The following is an 18247-nucleotide window of genomic DNA, read 5'->3' as shown; positions in this document are numbered from 1 at the left end:
ATTGGTGCTGCATATAAAACAATAGACTGAAAGGTGCTATATTTTTCGTTTTGAATAAGTTGGTCCTCTGATATTTGGTAATATGGCGCCTAAGGCTTTAAATACTTTATGTGTCTTTTCGAGTATCATAGAGACGTGGGGTGAAAAGGTCAGGTTATAGTCCAGTACAACACCTAGGTATTTTACCGATTTTTGTGCTATTAGCCTTGTATTACCGAATTCGTAAATAATTCGTTGTCTGTTTACGTAGCTCCATCCGAATACCACGCTTGTTGTTTTCTCAGGAGCTACCTCGAGTCGGTTTTGGTCCATCCAGGCTTTAATTCGGTATAGAACTATATTTCCACTTGTAATATTTTCTTCGATTGTTGGTGCTTTAACTATGATTGCCAGGTCGTCAGCGTAGCATATGATCTCGGTGCCAGGCAGTTTTTCGATTTCCATAACATCGTCGTAAAGGACGTTCCATAGAATTGGTCCCAAGACTGAACCTTGGGGAACTCCCCCTTCCACACTACAGCTGATCCCATCTTCCACGTTCACGAATCTATCCGAAAAATATGAGCTAATTATTGCCACTAGATAGTCTGGAATGTTTGGCTTCTTTAAGCAGTTTATGATGATGCTCCAATCAGCCGAGTTAAATGCGTTTTTCAAATCAACGCATATTAGAGCTACTGGTTGTCTGTTACTTTCTCGAATCTATTACGGATAAAGTCTACTAGGACCTTTCCTAGGATGTCTAGTAAGGATATCGGTCTGTATGTGGTGGTATTCTCTCCAGGTTTTTTTGGTTTATCGATAAGTATTAGTTTAGATCGCTTCCAGTTGCGTGGAAAATACCCTATCTTTAAGCAGTTCGTGAAGAGTCTTTGGAAGTATTCTATGTCACTATTCAATATATGTTTTGTATCTGAAGGAGATATTCCATCCGGTCCAGGAGCCTTTCCTAGTTTTATATTTTTGATAGCTTGTTGTAGTTCCAATGCCGTTACATCTTCTATTTCTTGTCGTTCTGTATTTGTTTTTGCCAGAATACATTTCGGTGTTGTCTTAAACAGGTTTTGGAAAATTTGTAGCTTTTCTGATTTTGTCAGGCTGATTTTTGGTCCTTTGTAGTTTAATTGTGCTTTTATGATTTGGTACCCTTGACCAAAAATGTCCTGATTCAGAGAATCACATACTTGTCTCCATTTTTCTTTCTTAGCTGATCTTATGCTTTTTGTTAGTTGTTTTTTTGCTTTTTGATAGTCGGATGCAAGTTCTGCTCTTTTAAACTGGTCTTGTGTTTGCCTTTGCATTAACCGCCTTTTCTTTCTAGTGTCTACTATTTCCATTTCGATGTCTTGGCTCCACCAGTACGGTAGTTTGAAGTCTGTATCGGTCCTAACTTTTCTGCAGGATTTTGTATACGCATTCAGGATTCCCTTGATTGCGTTGTCCGTGTCCTCCGGTTGAGTGGCATTTGTTGTATTTGCAATCTCTATTTTAAATTTGTCCAAATCGAGAGTATTGATGAACTTGCCCTTGTTCTTTTTTATGGAGACACCAAGATTTAACTCCATACTGACAAATAAATGGTCGCTTAGGCTGATTTCCTCTGTGAGTACTTCCCACTTGTATCCATATCTGATAATGTCTTCTGTTACAAATGTGACATCTATATATGAGGTTCCATTGTGTCTGACGAGTGTAGCATGCTTTCCATCATTTATGCACGTTAGATTTAGTGCAGCAGTGGTATCTTGAAGAAACTTGCCTCTACGATCAGTTGCATTTCCTCGCCATACGGGATTTTTGGCATTACAATCCCCACATATGACAAGTGGTTTCTTTTTTGTTTTGATATTGTATTTAACATTAGTAAACAGTTCGTTGAGGATGTTTATATATTCTACATATTTGCAGTTTGGCGATATATACACTGAATAGATTCCGATGAGATCTGATTCCACATAGACATAATTTTTGGACTTACAGTATGCGTAGATATCTGTTATACTTTGAGAGGATTATGGTTTGTAGATTACTGTATTTCTTGCTTCACTATCGGAGGGGTATGCTCTTGGGCCTGCTCCAGTAAACATTTTTTTGCTTGGTTCTTGAAAGCATATAATGTCGCATCCTATTTTGGCTGCAATTGCCTGGGCTAGATCTTCAGATGTTGTTTTTCTTTGTACGTTTATTTGTAGTATGTTGTAGTATGTTAATTAATAGTCGTATTAGATCAAGTAATTTTAAAACCAGATTCTGAAACGTCTATTTGTCAAGAAAAGTCCAATAAAATATTATTTTCGAAATGAAAAATGAAAACTTGTCAGTCAGCAAGGTAAGATATTTTTCTAAGACAGTTCTTAATCTGCTTAAGTCACAAATAATAAAGTAGTTTAGTTTTACCATTTCACTATAGTAACGAATTTTAATTTTTGAAACACTTATAGAAATTTTGAAACATAAGTAGTACAAATTTGTATAAAACTATTTTACAAACAGCAAAATATGCATTACCATTACCAAAATCCAGCCCAAGAAAATACTGAAGAGGATACTGATATACTTTTGAATACACTGAATACTTCAGATAACCGAATGCTCGATTACTCAAAATGCTATGATTACTCGAATACTCCGGTTGATCCATTTCATGCATCATCAAGTCAGGATTCTATCCTGTAGTGGCGATGTAAGTATTGCATGGAACTATACGATTAAGTTAGAATGTCATTTCTGGTTCCGGTTGCTTTTTTAATTTAAAAGATTTTTAATATGAGAGCAGTAGATGTCAACTTGCTTATTTATGTGCAAAATCCTCTGAATTAGTTCTACAAAAGATTTTAGAAACGTTTCACTATACAATTATTAACTTTTGTTCAGATCATAACTGATGATGAAGACCATCATTAATTAAATAAAATAAGTATTATATAAAAATAAATATTACTAAAGGTACCTGAAACTGAAAAACCACTACATGATATTTTACATTTTAGGGTAATAGCTCCGACTCCAGCAACAACGAAAAATTAATTATTTTACTTAAAAGTATTTTAAATGATTACAATGATTTTTTGGAAATATATAACAAAAAAACTGTAATAATAAAAGTACTGATATCTTAGTATGCAAACATTAATAATACTCATATTAAATTTTACTATTTTTTTCACTTTATTACCCACTATTATCTCGGGTAGTAATTTTAAACACTTAAAATAATCAATACAATATCCGTGAATGTACAACTTTAAATTAAGAAGCAATGGATTAACAAAAACAGAAATAATAACCTATACATTGTTCACTAGTGTCTTAAAATTTCGACTGCTTTTGTTTAAGGACTGCTTGTACGCATTTAGCCATAGTGGGCGAAGCTCTACTGATCGAATCTGTCATAAAATAATCTGACAGCTCTTTCAGTTTTACATCCAGAGGCGCACTGTCTAATTGGGTCTTGATATTCTGTGAAATAAAAAGCAAAACGTAAAAACCATCACTTATGTTAAAACATTATAAAATACGAGCAGGTAATATCTTTCCTAAACTTGAAATAAATTACAGATTTCTTGGACTAAATATACAGATATCTAAATCAAAGCCAATGTTTTGACACTGTTTAGTGTAATCATCAGGATCGTCATAAAAACTTACTTTAGCTTGAAAAATATAATAGGAAAAATATTAAAATATTTGTGTTTGGCGATAAAGATTGAATAACTTTCCGAGGCTTATTTATTATCATCAATTTTTTTTTTGTTTCGTTTTAATGCAAAATTTTAAAAATATCCCGCGCTTTATGGCAATGAAAATTGGTAGTTCAAATCACTTTTCAAATTTCTTCCAGATAGTTAAAGCAATTTTAAACTTTTCGAGGCAGTTGGAGACACTTCTCAATTTTTGCCAGGTTGTTGAAGCAATTTTAGCTCAAGTGTAAAATGAATAAAAATTATCCCTTGCTAACCTATATATTAACCCTAACTGTTTAGAGTTAATAAGGAATTAAAGTTTTTTAAATTTTTTTCTTATGGATTGGATTTCAATAGCCTGGAATATACTACAAATGTCTAAAACAGAATTTCAATAATGTGAGAGAAGAAACAAATTGCTGCAACTACCCGGAATTATTAGGAAAATCTCAAAAAACATCTCAGCTCATCTTAGTTGAGTTAGGTTACTTTCAAATTTTTCACAGGCAATTTTACAGACAGTTTACAGTCATTCAAAATAATCATCCATTATTCTCAAAGAGACTTAAGTATATGAACAAATGGGGGGAGAAAGTATACTCAAAGTCCAAGTCATAAATCAAGCGTCTATTTAAAGGTTACGCGTTTCGCCGCATTAGGGCATCATCAGACCTAAGTAAAATTAACAAAATTAAATAATACGGAACAGAACGCTAATTAACAGAAAAGACATACCTATCTAAATACAAAAAACTGCACACTGACTCACACTAACATAAATAAAAATAAAATAAAATAAGTTTACACCATCGCGTGTATCGTTATTGACTAAAATATGAATTTTAAAACGCCAAATATCACATCCAGTAAATTTTTTACTGGATTGTGGATTCTGGATTTTCCTGTTAACCAGGAATAATAATAAAATCGAATTCGATATATACAGGAAACCATCCACAACTGACAACATCATACAATTCACTTCTAACTCACCACATACCCACAAGTTTGCTTCATTTAACTCTTTGTTATATAGGATGTTCACCCTTCCTCTATCCAAGGAATCTTTTTATAAAGAATTTAACATAATAAAGCAGATTGCAGTTAATAATTGTTTTCCACTTTCTACCATAAATAAACTTTTTTTCGCATACATGAATAAATATAAATTCTCCTACCACATCTTACACTCCAATTCTTTAAATCTTAACAAATTCAGATCTTTAACATTTTTTGGTTCAATATCTCTCCAACTTGCAAAACTATTTAAAAATAATCTTAATCTTTCAATAGCTTTTAAAACTGCAAACACTTTGAAAAAGCACTTGATAAACACAAAGGATAAAATGGAGCAAACTTTCTAGCAAACTGGAAAAATCTGGGGTGTATTCTTTGAATTGTGGTGAGTGTTCCGCTGTGTATGTTGGTCAGTCTGGTAGAAGAATTTCCACTAGGGTGAAAGAACATATAAGTCTTTTCAACAATTGTAAGGACACCGATATTAAAGAAACAAAGTCAGCCTTTGCAAATCATCTTTTATCGACTGGTCATAACTTTTCGGTGTCGGATGATGTAACTATATTACATGAGTGTGGAAAAGGTAAAAAACTAGATCTCCTCGAAAAGCTGGAGATTACAAGAGCTAAGAGAAGCCCAATATTAAATTGTGTCAATGATATCTTCATTGACATTGATATCTTGATCTACCTTTCATAATTGTACTTGTTTTCATTCTTTATAAAATAATATGTAAAAAATTTACTGGATGTGATATTTGGCGTTTTAAGATTCATATTTTAGTCAATAACGATACACGCGATGGTGTAAACTTATTTAATTTTATTTTTATTTATGTTAGTGTGAGTCAGTGTGCAGTTTTTTGTATTTAGATAGGTATGTCTTTTCTGTTAATTAGCGTTCTGTTCCGTATTATTTAATTTTGTTAATTTTACTTAGGTCTGATGATGCCCTAATGCGGCGAAATGCGTAACCTTTAAATAGACGCTTGATTTATGAGACTTGGACTTTGAGTTTACTTTCTCCCCCCATTTGTTCAGTTTAAAGTCAGTTGAAGTCTAAATACAATCAAAATGAACTCAACTACCTGCAATTAATGAGCAGTTAAAGTTTTTTGTCGATTTTTTGTTTCTATTTATTTCTTATAGGCCTAAGATACTTGAAGTATGGAAAAATACCTCTAAATTCCTGGTCAGAGGACTTCAACTACTTGAAATAAACAATTTAAGTTAACCAGAATTACTAAGAAAATCAGTAAAAAAACATTTGGAGTCTACATTTATTTATCTCAGATATATATTTAAATATTTATGATTTTTCTAGAAAATCTATTATAGCTTAATTGTTCTAAAGAATCAAAGTCCCAATTTTTTCAAAACAATTTCAAATTTAGTTTAGAGTTAGACATTTTCAAAAAAAGTTAGACACTTATTTATTAGTCCCAAGACGGAAATAAATGCCTGGAATTAATGAGTGTTTACTGCTTTTTCCCAATTTTATTTATATGTAATTTTATTGGAATCAAGACAGTTAAAGTATGAAAAAATGCATGGACAACTGTCTAATAAAATTTTTCAATGGTCCAAAACAAGACTTTAACTACCTGCGAGAAAAATGTACTGCTTTAATAAATTACCCAAGAGCATGAAAGAAATTGACAGCATGATTAAATTTAAATTGAAAATAAAACAACTCCTTCTAGATAATCCTTTATACTGTCATAACGATTTTTTTATCTAAAATTACCAAGCTAAAACATTCTACGCTTTCCGAAGTATTTATGTGAACTTACTAGTCTGTTTAGAACTTATTTAGTTTGTATTGTATTGTTGTTTTTTTTATTTGTAAGTTCATTAGTAGTTCTGCTTGCTTTATAAGGATTTTTAATAATTGTGTAAAATTAATTAATTTTTCTAAAAAAATTCATAATATTGTAATTCTTTCAGGCAGCTGAAGTCACTTGAAGTCACAAATTTTTCCAAAAATGTTTTTCGTTAATAATAAATGAAATAACCTTCACTCGAAACAACTTTTGGTGAACAGCGCGATATAAGCGTGTGTAATGCTCATTCCAGTATATTAGTATAGTCATAGGCTAACGAGAGAATAGACTCGTAATCTTACCAAGGGACGTGGCGCACGCCGCACTTGGCGCTGTCGTCGGCCGACCTTATTAAATTGGAAATTTTTAAAATCGCGCCGGTTTGTTTCGACGGAGCGATGAAGCGGGTTGCCGGATTGTGCTAAATTTAACAAAATTAAACTACTGCTACAGATGAATGATCAGAAATTCGCCCAGTAAGATATTTTTATCTGTATTAGCGCGTATTTTTTTTGTAGAGTAGATTATTTGATTAGTTTTATTTTTTATTTACATTTATAGTGGAAATCATATAGTTTAGGTATTAAGGTTTTTAAGATATTTAGATACTAAATTTTATTAAATAAAATCTAAGTTGTTGAGGCGAAATTCATGTTTTACAGAAAATTATTTTATTGCGTAGTATTGCGCCTTCTAAAAAATGGTTAATAAAAAATTATCAAATTCCTACAAATATCTCACAGTTTCAAAAAATGTTTAGAAAGAAGAAAGATGGAATGAGGAAGTTGCATCAATTTTTTTTATTTTTGATTTTGATAGGGAATGAAAAATAAATAAACTTCCAAAATTGACAGAGTTACAGCGGTTTGAAATGTGCCTGTGACGTCATAAGACGATAGTTTAATGTCGTCACTCCATCCTTTGTGTATCTATATATACAAAACTAAAAACTCGAATATCTTTTGAAATAATCGGATTTAAGCAAAATAAAAAAATACGTATTGATTATTTTACTTTGTTCCTCGGTTTTTAATACTAAAAAACCGATTTTGTTTTTCATGCAACTTCCTCACTGCACACTTATTCAAATATATGTACATATGTTTAGCAAACTTAAAACCTAAGTGATTTAAACCCTTCATTTTAGTAATTTTGCTATTATTATTGATACTTTTTATTGGCCATTAGGTAATTCTTGGCTTTATGGGTAAAATAAATTATATATATTAGTTCCAAATCAAGTAGTGTGCTGTTGTTTCCACCTCCCCCCAACCATTTACTTTAACACAGATTTAACCAGAGAATTCTCTGGTTAAATCTGTGACCATAATTATTGAACAGGCCCCGGCTTGCCTAATTAGCATTTTCTAACCTCAAAAACAATTTACCATCAGTTAAAAAATTATCAATATTAATAAATTTATAAAAGCAAAAAAAGCAAACAAAAATCTAGGAAACTAATAAGTTTGTTTTGATGAACTTACCACATTTAAAAACCCAATCGTGACAAATATTTGGTCTTTTCATGGGAACTTAAACATTTTCAAACTGCATTTCCGCCTAAGGTTGTCGCAATTTAAATAATAACATTTATCGCCACCCGTAAAACGCGTAAGACTAGACATTTTTGTTTTGTTTCAAAAATTAACAACGCTAAAAAAAGTAAACTACTCCCCTTAGGCCAATGTTTACGAAAAAAATTGCGGGCTTTATCACATGACAATATTATGATATGCAAGTCATGCCAAAAATAAAATAATCACATAAGGCCGGCCGGTGAGCCGTCGAGCCGCCCAACTCAATATGATCATAGAATAACCAGACAAATCAAGATCGACACGCGCGACACGCTAGAAAAGAAATTTGGCACCTCAGCAGCTCGCATCGCGAGCGAAATTCCTTGGCCGCCCAACTACCGTCCCAGCTGATCGAGTTGGGTGTCCAAATAGGTGCCATTGCATACATACAATGCATTGGAGTATTTTTCTATTTGTTTCGTTATTCTATGGTATAGTTGACGTCGATCATAATTTATTTTCTGTGATCTAAAGCCACAATTATGCGCTATAATTCAGAGGCATATTATCTATTAATGTAGTCCATAAAGAAAATTTAAATTCCTGGAACAATTAATGGAAGGTACGAGCGCGGCCTGGGACTAAGTATCAGAAAGAATGGTGCTAGACATGTTACTAATCTTGTGTCTATAAACGAATCGGTCATCAATAAACACCAACATAATACAGGAATATCACAAATGCTGTCCAAACATCCCTTCAAGCTCCTACCGCAGCCCCGGTACCCCAGGTAACCCAACTCGAAATCAGTGGAATAATTCACCAAAAAACCCGGCACGTGCGAAAAATAGAGCAGTAGTATTACCGATATTTATTTTTGAAAAATGGTACTGGATTATTGTTCAGGACCACTTAAAACATAAGTATACCAAATTTGGTTATGATAATATACAGGGTGTTGAAATAAATTGGAGTCAAATTTTTAAAAGGCGCAATAACATTCTTAATCAAATACGAATAATTTTTAAAATTTTTGGCTAATTGGACATGCGTCTTGAGAACACAAAGATTGGAAATATCCTTCAATAAACAACAATCGATCATATTATCATACTATTATGGGCTCAATTTGTTTGTTTTTTTATGAGTTTGTTTGTTAAATTCCAAAGATATGATTGTGTCTGGTTAAAAATTATTTTGTGGGAATTTTAGCCAAGTATGCTATGAAAGAAAATGTTTCTGACAGTTTGTCGAAGTTTTCATGCATTTAGTTCATTTTGACTGCTTGTCGAACAATGAGCTTGGAAACGACAACTCGATTATTTCTTAGTAAAAAAGAGCAGGCTCCAACTTAAATTTAGCAATTTATTTCAGTTCTCTAGCATTTATAGTTACTTCACAATTAATTTTCAAAGTTCGAATAAATACGCTATGTTTAATTTTTTCCTTGTACCAGCGCGGCCGGGATGTCACAGGCGCCCAAGTGGACGCGACGACCGACGCTAGCATGTTGACCTCGCACGCTGCTTTGTTAATATTATCATGCATGTTCTTGTTATTGTTTGTGTTTTTCAAAATGTCTGCTCCACATACCTGCTATAAAATATTGTATTTTGTATTGTATTTTAATAAGTTCATATGTACGTATGTTCTATGTCGAAAAACGCCTTAGACAAAAAAAATGGACCGGTATTAGCCTATATTTACAATGTTAACGAAGTGAGCCGAATTTTTCTCGCATTATGGTGACACGCTTACTTGTTTTTGAGTGTATTTTAAGACATTCTTGGTTTTTTTTAAGTAAAATTTTTGGTTAAATCTATACTTTTTGGATATTACATCAAAGTGGGATGTTCAGTGTTTTGATTTAAATTTCGTAGGAAAAAATAATTGCCAGATGAAATTTTTGCAGATTTGGTGGCAAGCAGCTCGTTTCAGGTGCGTGATTACAGGTCCACTCATTTTCCTGGTCTAATAAAAATGCTTAGTTTTTGAACAACAGGGTGTCAAAGTAAAAGTTTATTTTTAATTATTTTTGAATAGGCTTTATAGTTTTAAAATATTTATGTTTATATAATGGGTAAGTTGTCTGACTGACCACGAACAAATCCCTGCTCCATTGTAATTAGTCAACAAGCAAAATACGTCAATAATAAAAGATAAAAGTCAAAATGTCAACAAACAAAACTACTCTATCAAAATAACGCCTGGGCACTAGGCTGTGGCTGGCTGGCTAGCGAGCGCTCTACAATACACCGTCGCGTCGGCGTCTATGACGTAACGCGTAATTGGGACGGAACCTCGGGAGGTATAAAAAACCCCAGACTAGCAGCCTTATAACTTTGCAAATACTTACCCTAACAACTTGAAATAAACGTCATTGTTCTTATAAACTTATGTTGTATTTATTTTTAGGAAAAAATAAATATATTTTTTAAATTTTCCAAGCCCATTATGGGTGATTATAATTTAAACGAAAGAGTTGAAGTAGTGCGGCTAGTTGGCGATGGAGTTAGAACATTTCGTGAAGCTGCGGCGGAATTTAACAGGAGACATCCTGGTAAAAACATTCACCATTCAACAATAGCCAGAATAAACTACGGGTTTGATCAGTCTGGTTCAGTAGGCGGAGTACGTCCTCATTTACATCGTAATCGAGAAAATAATAATAACCAAATAATTCTTGAATATTTTAATGCTAATCCGCAATCTAGCATTAGAGTTGCTAGTGTCAACTTAAATATTTCCAAAAATTGCATATGGAGGTGTTTAAAGAAAAATAACAAGAAGCCTTTCAAGCCTATATTCCTTCACACTTTGGAATACGGGGATGAAGAACGCAGGATGGAATATTGTTTGTGGTTACAAGGCGAGTATTTGGCTAACCCTACATTGTTGAAAAATATTTTATACACCGATGAGGCAACATTTACTACAAACGGCATTGTGTCATCTCAAAATATTAGAATGTGGAGTAACGTAAATCCCCATTGGGTGATACAATGTAAAAGGCAGTATTCGCAGAAAATTAACGTATGGTGCGGTATCTTGAACGAACGTATAATCGGGCCGTTTTTCTTTAATGAAACACATACAATTTGACGGTGCGCCTATCTACAATGCATTGGTAGTGCGGAATTGGCTAAATCAGAATTATCCAAATCGATGGATAGGACGAAATAGTCCATTAATTCAGTGGCCAGCACGTTCCCCCGACCTTTCTCCCTTAGATTTTTTTCTTTGGGGAACCCTTAAAAACAAAGTGTACAAATCAAGACCGCAAACTCTACATGATCTTTGTGAGCCCATTAGACAAGAGTAATGAAATAAGCAGGGTACAGTTATAAGGGTGGTAGTAAACAACAGAAGGCGCATAGAAAAATGTATAAGAATTAATGGAGGACATATTGAAGGAACTAATATTTAGTTTTGTGGCATTAATTTTTAAATTTGAGCAAAGATAAAATACTAGTAGTATTATTATCTTTGGTGTTAGGTAATTCCTTAAGGTAATTATTTTCAGTTTTTGCTGCTTAGCCTACATTACATTATTAGGTAACTAGTGAAGTGCGAATTGCAAACTAACAATGAAATATTGTGAAGCCCAAAATAGTATGATAATATGATCGATTGTTGTTTATTGAAGGATATTTCCAACCTTTGTGTTCTCAAGACGCATGCCAATTAGCCAAAAATTTAAAAAATATTCGTATTTGATTAAGAATGTTATTGCGCCTTTTAAAAATTTGACTCTAATTTATTTCAACACCTTGTATACTATCATAACCAAATTTGATACACTTATGTTTTAAGTGGTCCTGAACAATAATCCAGTACCATTTTTCAAAAATAAATATAACTAATACTACTTTTCGATTTTTCGCACTTCAAACTTGAATACAGTAGGCTATGGCCTGCTTTCTCTAAATGTCGAACTTGGCTCATAAGTGCCATTTTTGACCATCTATCCAACAAAAAAAAGTTTTTGAAAATTGGTCAAGAAACAAAAATTTTAGTGGGGTGGCTAACCCTTAAGTGGGACACACTGTATTTCAATTCTCTTATTTCACCACCCAATGGAAATCCGCTGATGTCATCCTTCTCCCTAAAAAGCAATAAGGGAGACAAAAGGGAGAATCAGCAATAAACCCTTCGAGCTATAGGCCAATAAGTCTTTTCTCAGTAATGGGAAAATTTCCGAAAGAGCTATCCTTAACCAGCTCACCACGTTCTGCAACAGGCACGAAATAATCCCTGATGGTGAATTTGGGTTTAGAACCGAACACTCCACCACCCATCAAACGACCCGGCTTGCTTTCCACATTCTCTCCGGAGCAAACCGTGGAATGCACACCGGGGCTGTTTTTCTGGACATAAGTAAAGCCTTTGACAAAATGTGGCACGACGGTTTATTGCATTAACTAGTCAATGCCCATTTTCCCGACTGTCTTGTAAAGTTTGCCCACTCCTTTTTGACCAATCGATCTTTTCGTGTCTGTGCTGATAGTTTTGTCTCTACTCCCCAATAAGAGCAGATGTCCCCAAGGTTCCCCTCTGCCCCCCCTCCCCTCTCGTTTAACATTTTTATGCGCGATCTACCTCAGTCCCCACACAACACAATACTCCAATAAGGTGATGACACCGAAATACTCACCACCTCTCCCAACAAAGAGCATATTAAAATTAGGAATCAGAGACACTTCAACTCACTCCACTCCTGGACGGATCGCTGGAGATTGGAGGTCAACCCCAGGAAGACCCAGCTGGTGTTCTTTTTCAAAAGGAAAAAAGCACCTGCTCGCCATCTGAAATAGGGAACCACTAATGTTGGCTGGTCCGTCCAGTCCCGTTATTTAGGTATAATCTTCGATCGGAAGCTGATCTGGGAAAATCACGCCAAGGCCCAAGCTGGCAAGGCCAGCTATCGTCCTTCTACTCCCTCCTCCACCCCAGGAACAAATTGTCACGAAAGACCAAGATCGGGATCTACCAAACATACATCGATTCATCACCTACGCCTCCCCCACTTGGGCAGACATCCATCCTCGCCACATGCAGAGGCTCCAAGCAGTGGAAAACAGGGCTTTCTGGATTACGTGCGCCACACTACCTACCATCCTGCGAGATCTCCAAGCTCAACCCTCGGTAGATCACCTGACGAAGGACAAGTACCTGACCACTGCTCTAAAGCACCGCAACCCCCTGATCCGGATCTCTCATTCAACTCCGTACCACCTCCCCGGCGACACACCAAGACGGGATTGATCTCCTTCCTGCTCCGACCAACCCTCCACCTCCGTCCAGGTCAGCAAACCCCCCCCCCTCCCCACACCAGGTCCGCCAGTCCAGGACCCACGAGATGCGGCAGCCATAGTATTAGTATTATACAATACAAATACAAAGATTTTATTTGTCAGTTTTACAATCAAGTTAAATTTTTGTGTTCACTTATTTTATTATGACAAATAGGAGTGTCTCTCGATTAAAACAACCGTTTGCCTGCACCATCAGTAAACTATAGTACAAGTGAGACAACCCTTTTAAAGACCTTAAACAATTATTTACTTTCCAGTTGCAAAATATTTTAAATATTTATGAGACAAAATTAAAAGAACCTATATTTGAATAGGAATGTAAAAACATAAAAAAAATCAAGAAAAACCACTAAGAAAATATTAATAAAAAAAGACATGCACACTCATGAAGTTATATACCCTCAATGGGGAGTGGGGATACCAGCTTAGATAGGGAGGCAGCGCTGATGCGAGAAGGGGGACCGGCATGCAGAGAAATGCAGATGAACGGGCGAAACTAGTCGGAGACACGTAAAACTTTTTTTTTTGCAAGTACACAAACAAAAAAACAAAATCAATTATTATTTTGACCCAAAAGTATTTTTAATTTGACTTGTTTAAAAAAGCTTTGGAGAGGTAATTCCTTTAGTTCTTGAGAGAGACTGTTCCATATCTGAACGGCAACAAATTTAATAGAACGCCTAAAAGCTGCTGATTTGTGGATAGGTACAATAAAGTCGTTATTTCGAGTTGCATGAGAATGGACAAATTCTTGAAGCTGGTGTCTTAAATATGCCGGTTGTCCTCTTTTTATGACTCTGTATACAAACATGTGCATGTGCAGTAGTCTTCTATTATTTATGTTAAGAATTTGATTAGCGTTAAGATACGGTGTTATTTGATGTCTGGATGGAATGTTATATGCCAATCTTATGCAGGAATTTTGAACTCTTTGAATAGCCTTTTTAATGCTTATAGATAAGAAATCTCCATAAACTACGTCCCCATAAATAAACAAAGACAAAACCAGACTTTCGCAAAGTAGATATTTCTGTTTTGATGTGAGAAATGTTTTTATTTTATAAAGCTGCCTTAATCTTAGATATGCAGCTTTAATTTTGTTTTTAACATGGGATTCGAAACCCATGAATTGGTCGAAAATTATACCCAAGTTTTTTGCTAGTATTAGTATTGTGTTTTGTACATATTATTAGTATTAGTTTTTAGTCCTCCTAGCTTTTAAGACCTATTGTTATGTAGAATAAGTTACAATTAGTTAAGTAGATATAAAAATGTATATTTTAATCTAGTTTAATAACTGTGAGTTTCAAAGTAAAGATACAGGAATATGCCTCCACCACTGATCACAGCGAGAAGGACGTAGAACAATTTTACTCTCTGATTGAAGGTCTTATAAAGAAATACCCTAAACAAGAAATCCTTATCTTACTAGGTGACTTCAATGCCAAAATAGACAAGCAAAGAGACGGGAAACACTTTGGATCTCACAGCATTTTTAAGTGACACATTCTTAAGCAAAAGCAACAAAAAAGCATACAAAATAAAAACAAAACAAAAAAACCTTACGTAAGATGAGAGCTTAAAAAAAAAACAATTTATTTACACTATCGGCAAAAAGTGGAGAAACATTTAAAATATTGTATTATTTTTAGCTGTATAACACAGTTCTAATATAGTCTTTGGAATGTTGTATATATCTCTTTGGAATGTTGTTTGTTTTACCCGCCTTTTTTTATAAATAAGTTTATTTGTATGATTTAGCAGAGGCAAAAAGTGAAGAAACAATTCTGTCTTATCTCTTTGTTTTTTTAATTTTGCAAAATGTATCCTATATCGGTTTAAAAATGCCCCGCGGATACAGCTACGACAGGACGATGTAAAATAATTTTTGACAAATTTAATAGTGGGCAAAAGCAAGCTTCAATAGCTAAAGATTTATCTTAATAGATCAATTATAAGCAAGGTTATTTCCTTTTGGAAGATCAGAAAAACTATTATAAGCCCTCACAAGACCGGAAGACCCAGAAAAACTAATGATGCTGAAGATAGAAAAATTAAGAGGTTTGTAACCAGTAACCCATTTGCTTCAGCTAGTAGTGTTAAACAAGAATTTCCAGAAGTTTCATTCTCAATTCAAAGCATACGGTATCGCCTTAGGCAAATGGGACTGTATGGGGGCGTCCAGCAAAGAAACCTTTTATTTTCCCTAAGAACAGGGCTACCAGACTACAGTTTGCAAGGGAACATCTTTCATGAACCGTGGAAAAATGGAAAAATGTTTTATTTTTGAATGAAAGCAAATTCAATTTGTTTGGATCCGATGAAGTAAAGTGGGTAAGACGTCCGAAGAGTTGTAGACTTAATCCTAAATACACTTTGCCCCCTATAAAACATGGCAGCGGAAATGTTATGATGCGGAGATGTTTTTCAGGAAGAGGTGTCTGTCCATTAGTGCGTGTAGAAGGTAAAATTGATCGTTTTAAATATCTGCGCATTCTTGAGCTGCAAATGCTTCCACATGCTAACGACAACATGCCACTATTGTGGACGTTTCAACACGATAACGATCCAAAGCATACCTCAGTACTTGTAAAACATTGGTTAGCTAGCAATAAAGTTAATGCCATGAGGTGGCCTGCTCAGAGCCCAGATATTAACCCTATAGAAAATCTTTGGGAAGAATTGGATCGACGACAAAAGACAATTGGACTACGACAAAAGAACGAAGCTAAATTCAAAAACCAGGATGAATTATTACTAAGGGATTTGCAATCCGATATTAATTGTACTCTATGGAAAAATTAAATAAATTGTTTCTCCACTTTTTGCCGATAGTGTATATTTATGTACACAAGGCAGGGGTAGGCAACGACTGAATCAGGGAAACGCAGGAGATGAAACACATCCAATATATATAAACATATATAATATGATACAGGTATATCTTATTAAATGCGAAACGAAAATGTACGTATAGGCTTGACCCAGTACAGCTATACACAACCTGAATGAAAAGAGACTTGAAGAAATCCAATTCGGATTCATGTCACTACATATTTATTTAGGCATCATATGCCATATATGGCATTGTGTTCATGCGCATTGAACATTTTTCTAAGATATGGTGGGTTTCCCGACTTTAAAATTCTGTATATGAAAGAATACATGTGTCTATTTGACATTGAAAGAATAAAATGATTATTTATTAAGATATGGGGTAATATGACTTCTGTAGTAAATATTAAATGAAAAACGCATACAGGAATTTTGCACTTTTTGAATAGAAGATGAAACTGAAAATGTTATTGTGTTAATGTAGATTACATCACCATAATCAAACAATGATAATATTAGAGAGTTGCACAAAAAATACTTGGTTTCACTCGGTAAGTGACGCTTTAGATTATTTAAATATTTTAAGCGCATATAAGCAGTGGCAATTTTTTTGTTTATGTGGGCTGAAAAAGACAAACTAGTATCAAAAATAATAGCCAAATTCTTTGCTTCAATAGCCACAGGTACTATTGTATTATCTATTTTAACCACACAGTCTTGAGAAACATGTTCTATGTTATTTCTACTGGATCCTAAAAATAAGAGACATGATTTTAAGGGGTTTAGTTGCAAATTATGAGCATTAGCATATACCGGGTGACACAGGAAAAAGAGAACACTTAAAAACTATTTTACTTTTCAAGATAAACAAACGAAATTTGGTATATTGACGGAATTGTTATTAGAGCTTTTTTTTGACATATTCAGTTGTTTTCTATCACTTTCATATTTTAAATGAGACACGTATTAGGGTGAGTTTAGTCCATATAAGGGCTGCGGGACCTGATGGAATCGAAATTACACTGCCTTACTTAAAGAGTTTTTGAGGCCAGCATTGCAATGGGGTACGTTCCACTAACATGGAGGGCGGCAAATGTGGTTTTTATCCCAAAACCGGGCAAGAAAGATTACCGTCAACCAAAGTCCTTTAGGGCAATAAGCCTGACTTCATTGCTACTACAGACTATAGAAAGGCTTATAGACAGGTATACAGGGTATCCCGGTTCAGGTGGGAAATCTCTCGGATTCAGATAGAACATCGAAAAATGATACCGAACGTTCCTATAAAAAAAATTCCTACAGGCCTTCTTTACGAAGATACAGCCTCCTAAAGGACGCTGCTGGAAATTGGTTTTTCATAAATTACTTTTAAACTACCCGGTAGAATTTAATAAAAATTTTAGGTGATGAACACTATTAGGGACCTCTTAAAATGACATCCTTAAAATACATTTACCTTGTTTACTTTACCAGGGGCGGACTAGGTTGCACACTTTAATTGCGTATATTTTTAAGACCTTGTATGTTAAAGTCTAAAAAAAATAAATTTGGATACCTTGAACCGTAGGCTAAAAAAAAGGTACTCTTGTTCATTATCGATAAAATGAACCGTTTTGGAAAAAAAAAATAATAAACGAGTCAATGTTTATTTTTTATTTTTTTTAAATGAGATAAGTACGCCAGATATTCAAAGACCAGAGAATTTCGATGTAAGTCATTTAATTTAAAAAAAATACATGTTCCTAAAAATACAGTGGTGTCCTAAAAAATACTTTTACAAAATATTTCTTATTTATTATACGTTTATTCCTTTTTTGTTATTCTTAAGATAAAAACTAAACATAAAAAAAACTAAAAAAATAATGTAAACCAATTGTATTGTACCTGACTTATTTGTCGGAATTTTTGCATTTAAACCTAATCTTTGTCAACATATTCATCCTTTATTTGATAATATTTTTTTAATTTTTGTATTTTTTGGTAACTTTTAATTTAAATTACGTCAAAATATGGAGTACTTTTATTGAGTATGCAGATATGCATCTTATGTATGGTCTG

The 18247-nt window shown here is 34.0% G+C and overlaps 1 protein-coding gene across 2 annotated transcripts in view; it reads right to left on the bottom strand.

Moving 5' to 3' along the window:
* Nucleotides 1-3144: 3144 nt before the first annotated feature.
* LOC126737266 (NADH-ubiquinone oxidoreductase 75 kDa subunit, mitochondrial) overlaps nucleotides 3145-18247 on the bottom strand; it is a 75236-nt gene continuing 60133 nt past the window's right edge. For both annotated transcript variants that reach the window (XM_050442083.1, XM_050442082.1), the window contains exon 12: nucleotides 3145-3459. In XM_050442083.1, the coding sequence (XP_050298040.1) occupies nucleotides 3310-3459 (150 nt within the window). In that variant the 3' untranslated portion in view covers nucleotides 3145-3309. The remainder of the gene's footprint in view (nucleotides 3460-18247) is intronic.

The sequence above is a fragment of the Anthonomus grandis genome, chromosome 6 (assembly GCF_022605725.1).
Source record: "Anthonomus grandis grandis chromosome 6, icAntGran1.3, whole genome shotgun sequence".
In the NCBI taxonomy this organism is placed as follows: Eukaryota; Metazoa; Arthropoda; class Insecta; order Coleoptera; family Curculionidae; genus Anthonomus; species Anthonomus grandis.
The sequence above is the reverse complement of the archived record's forward strand: the minus strand, read 5'-3'. Positions and strand labels throughout refer to the sequence as shown.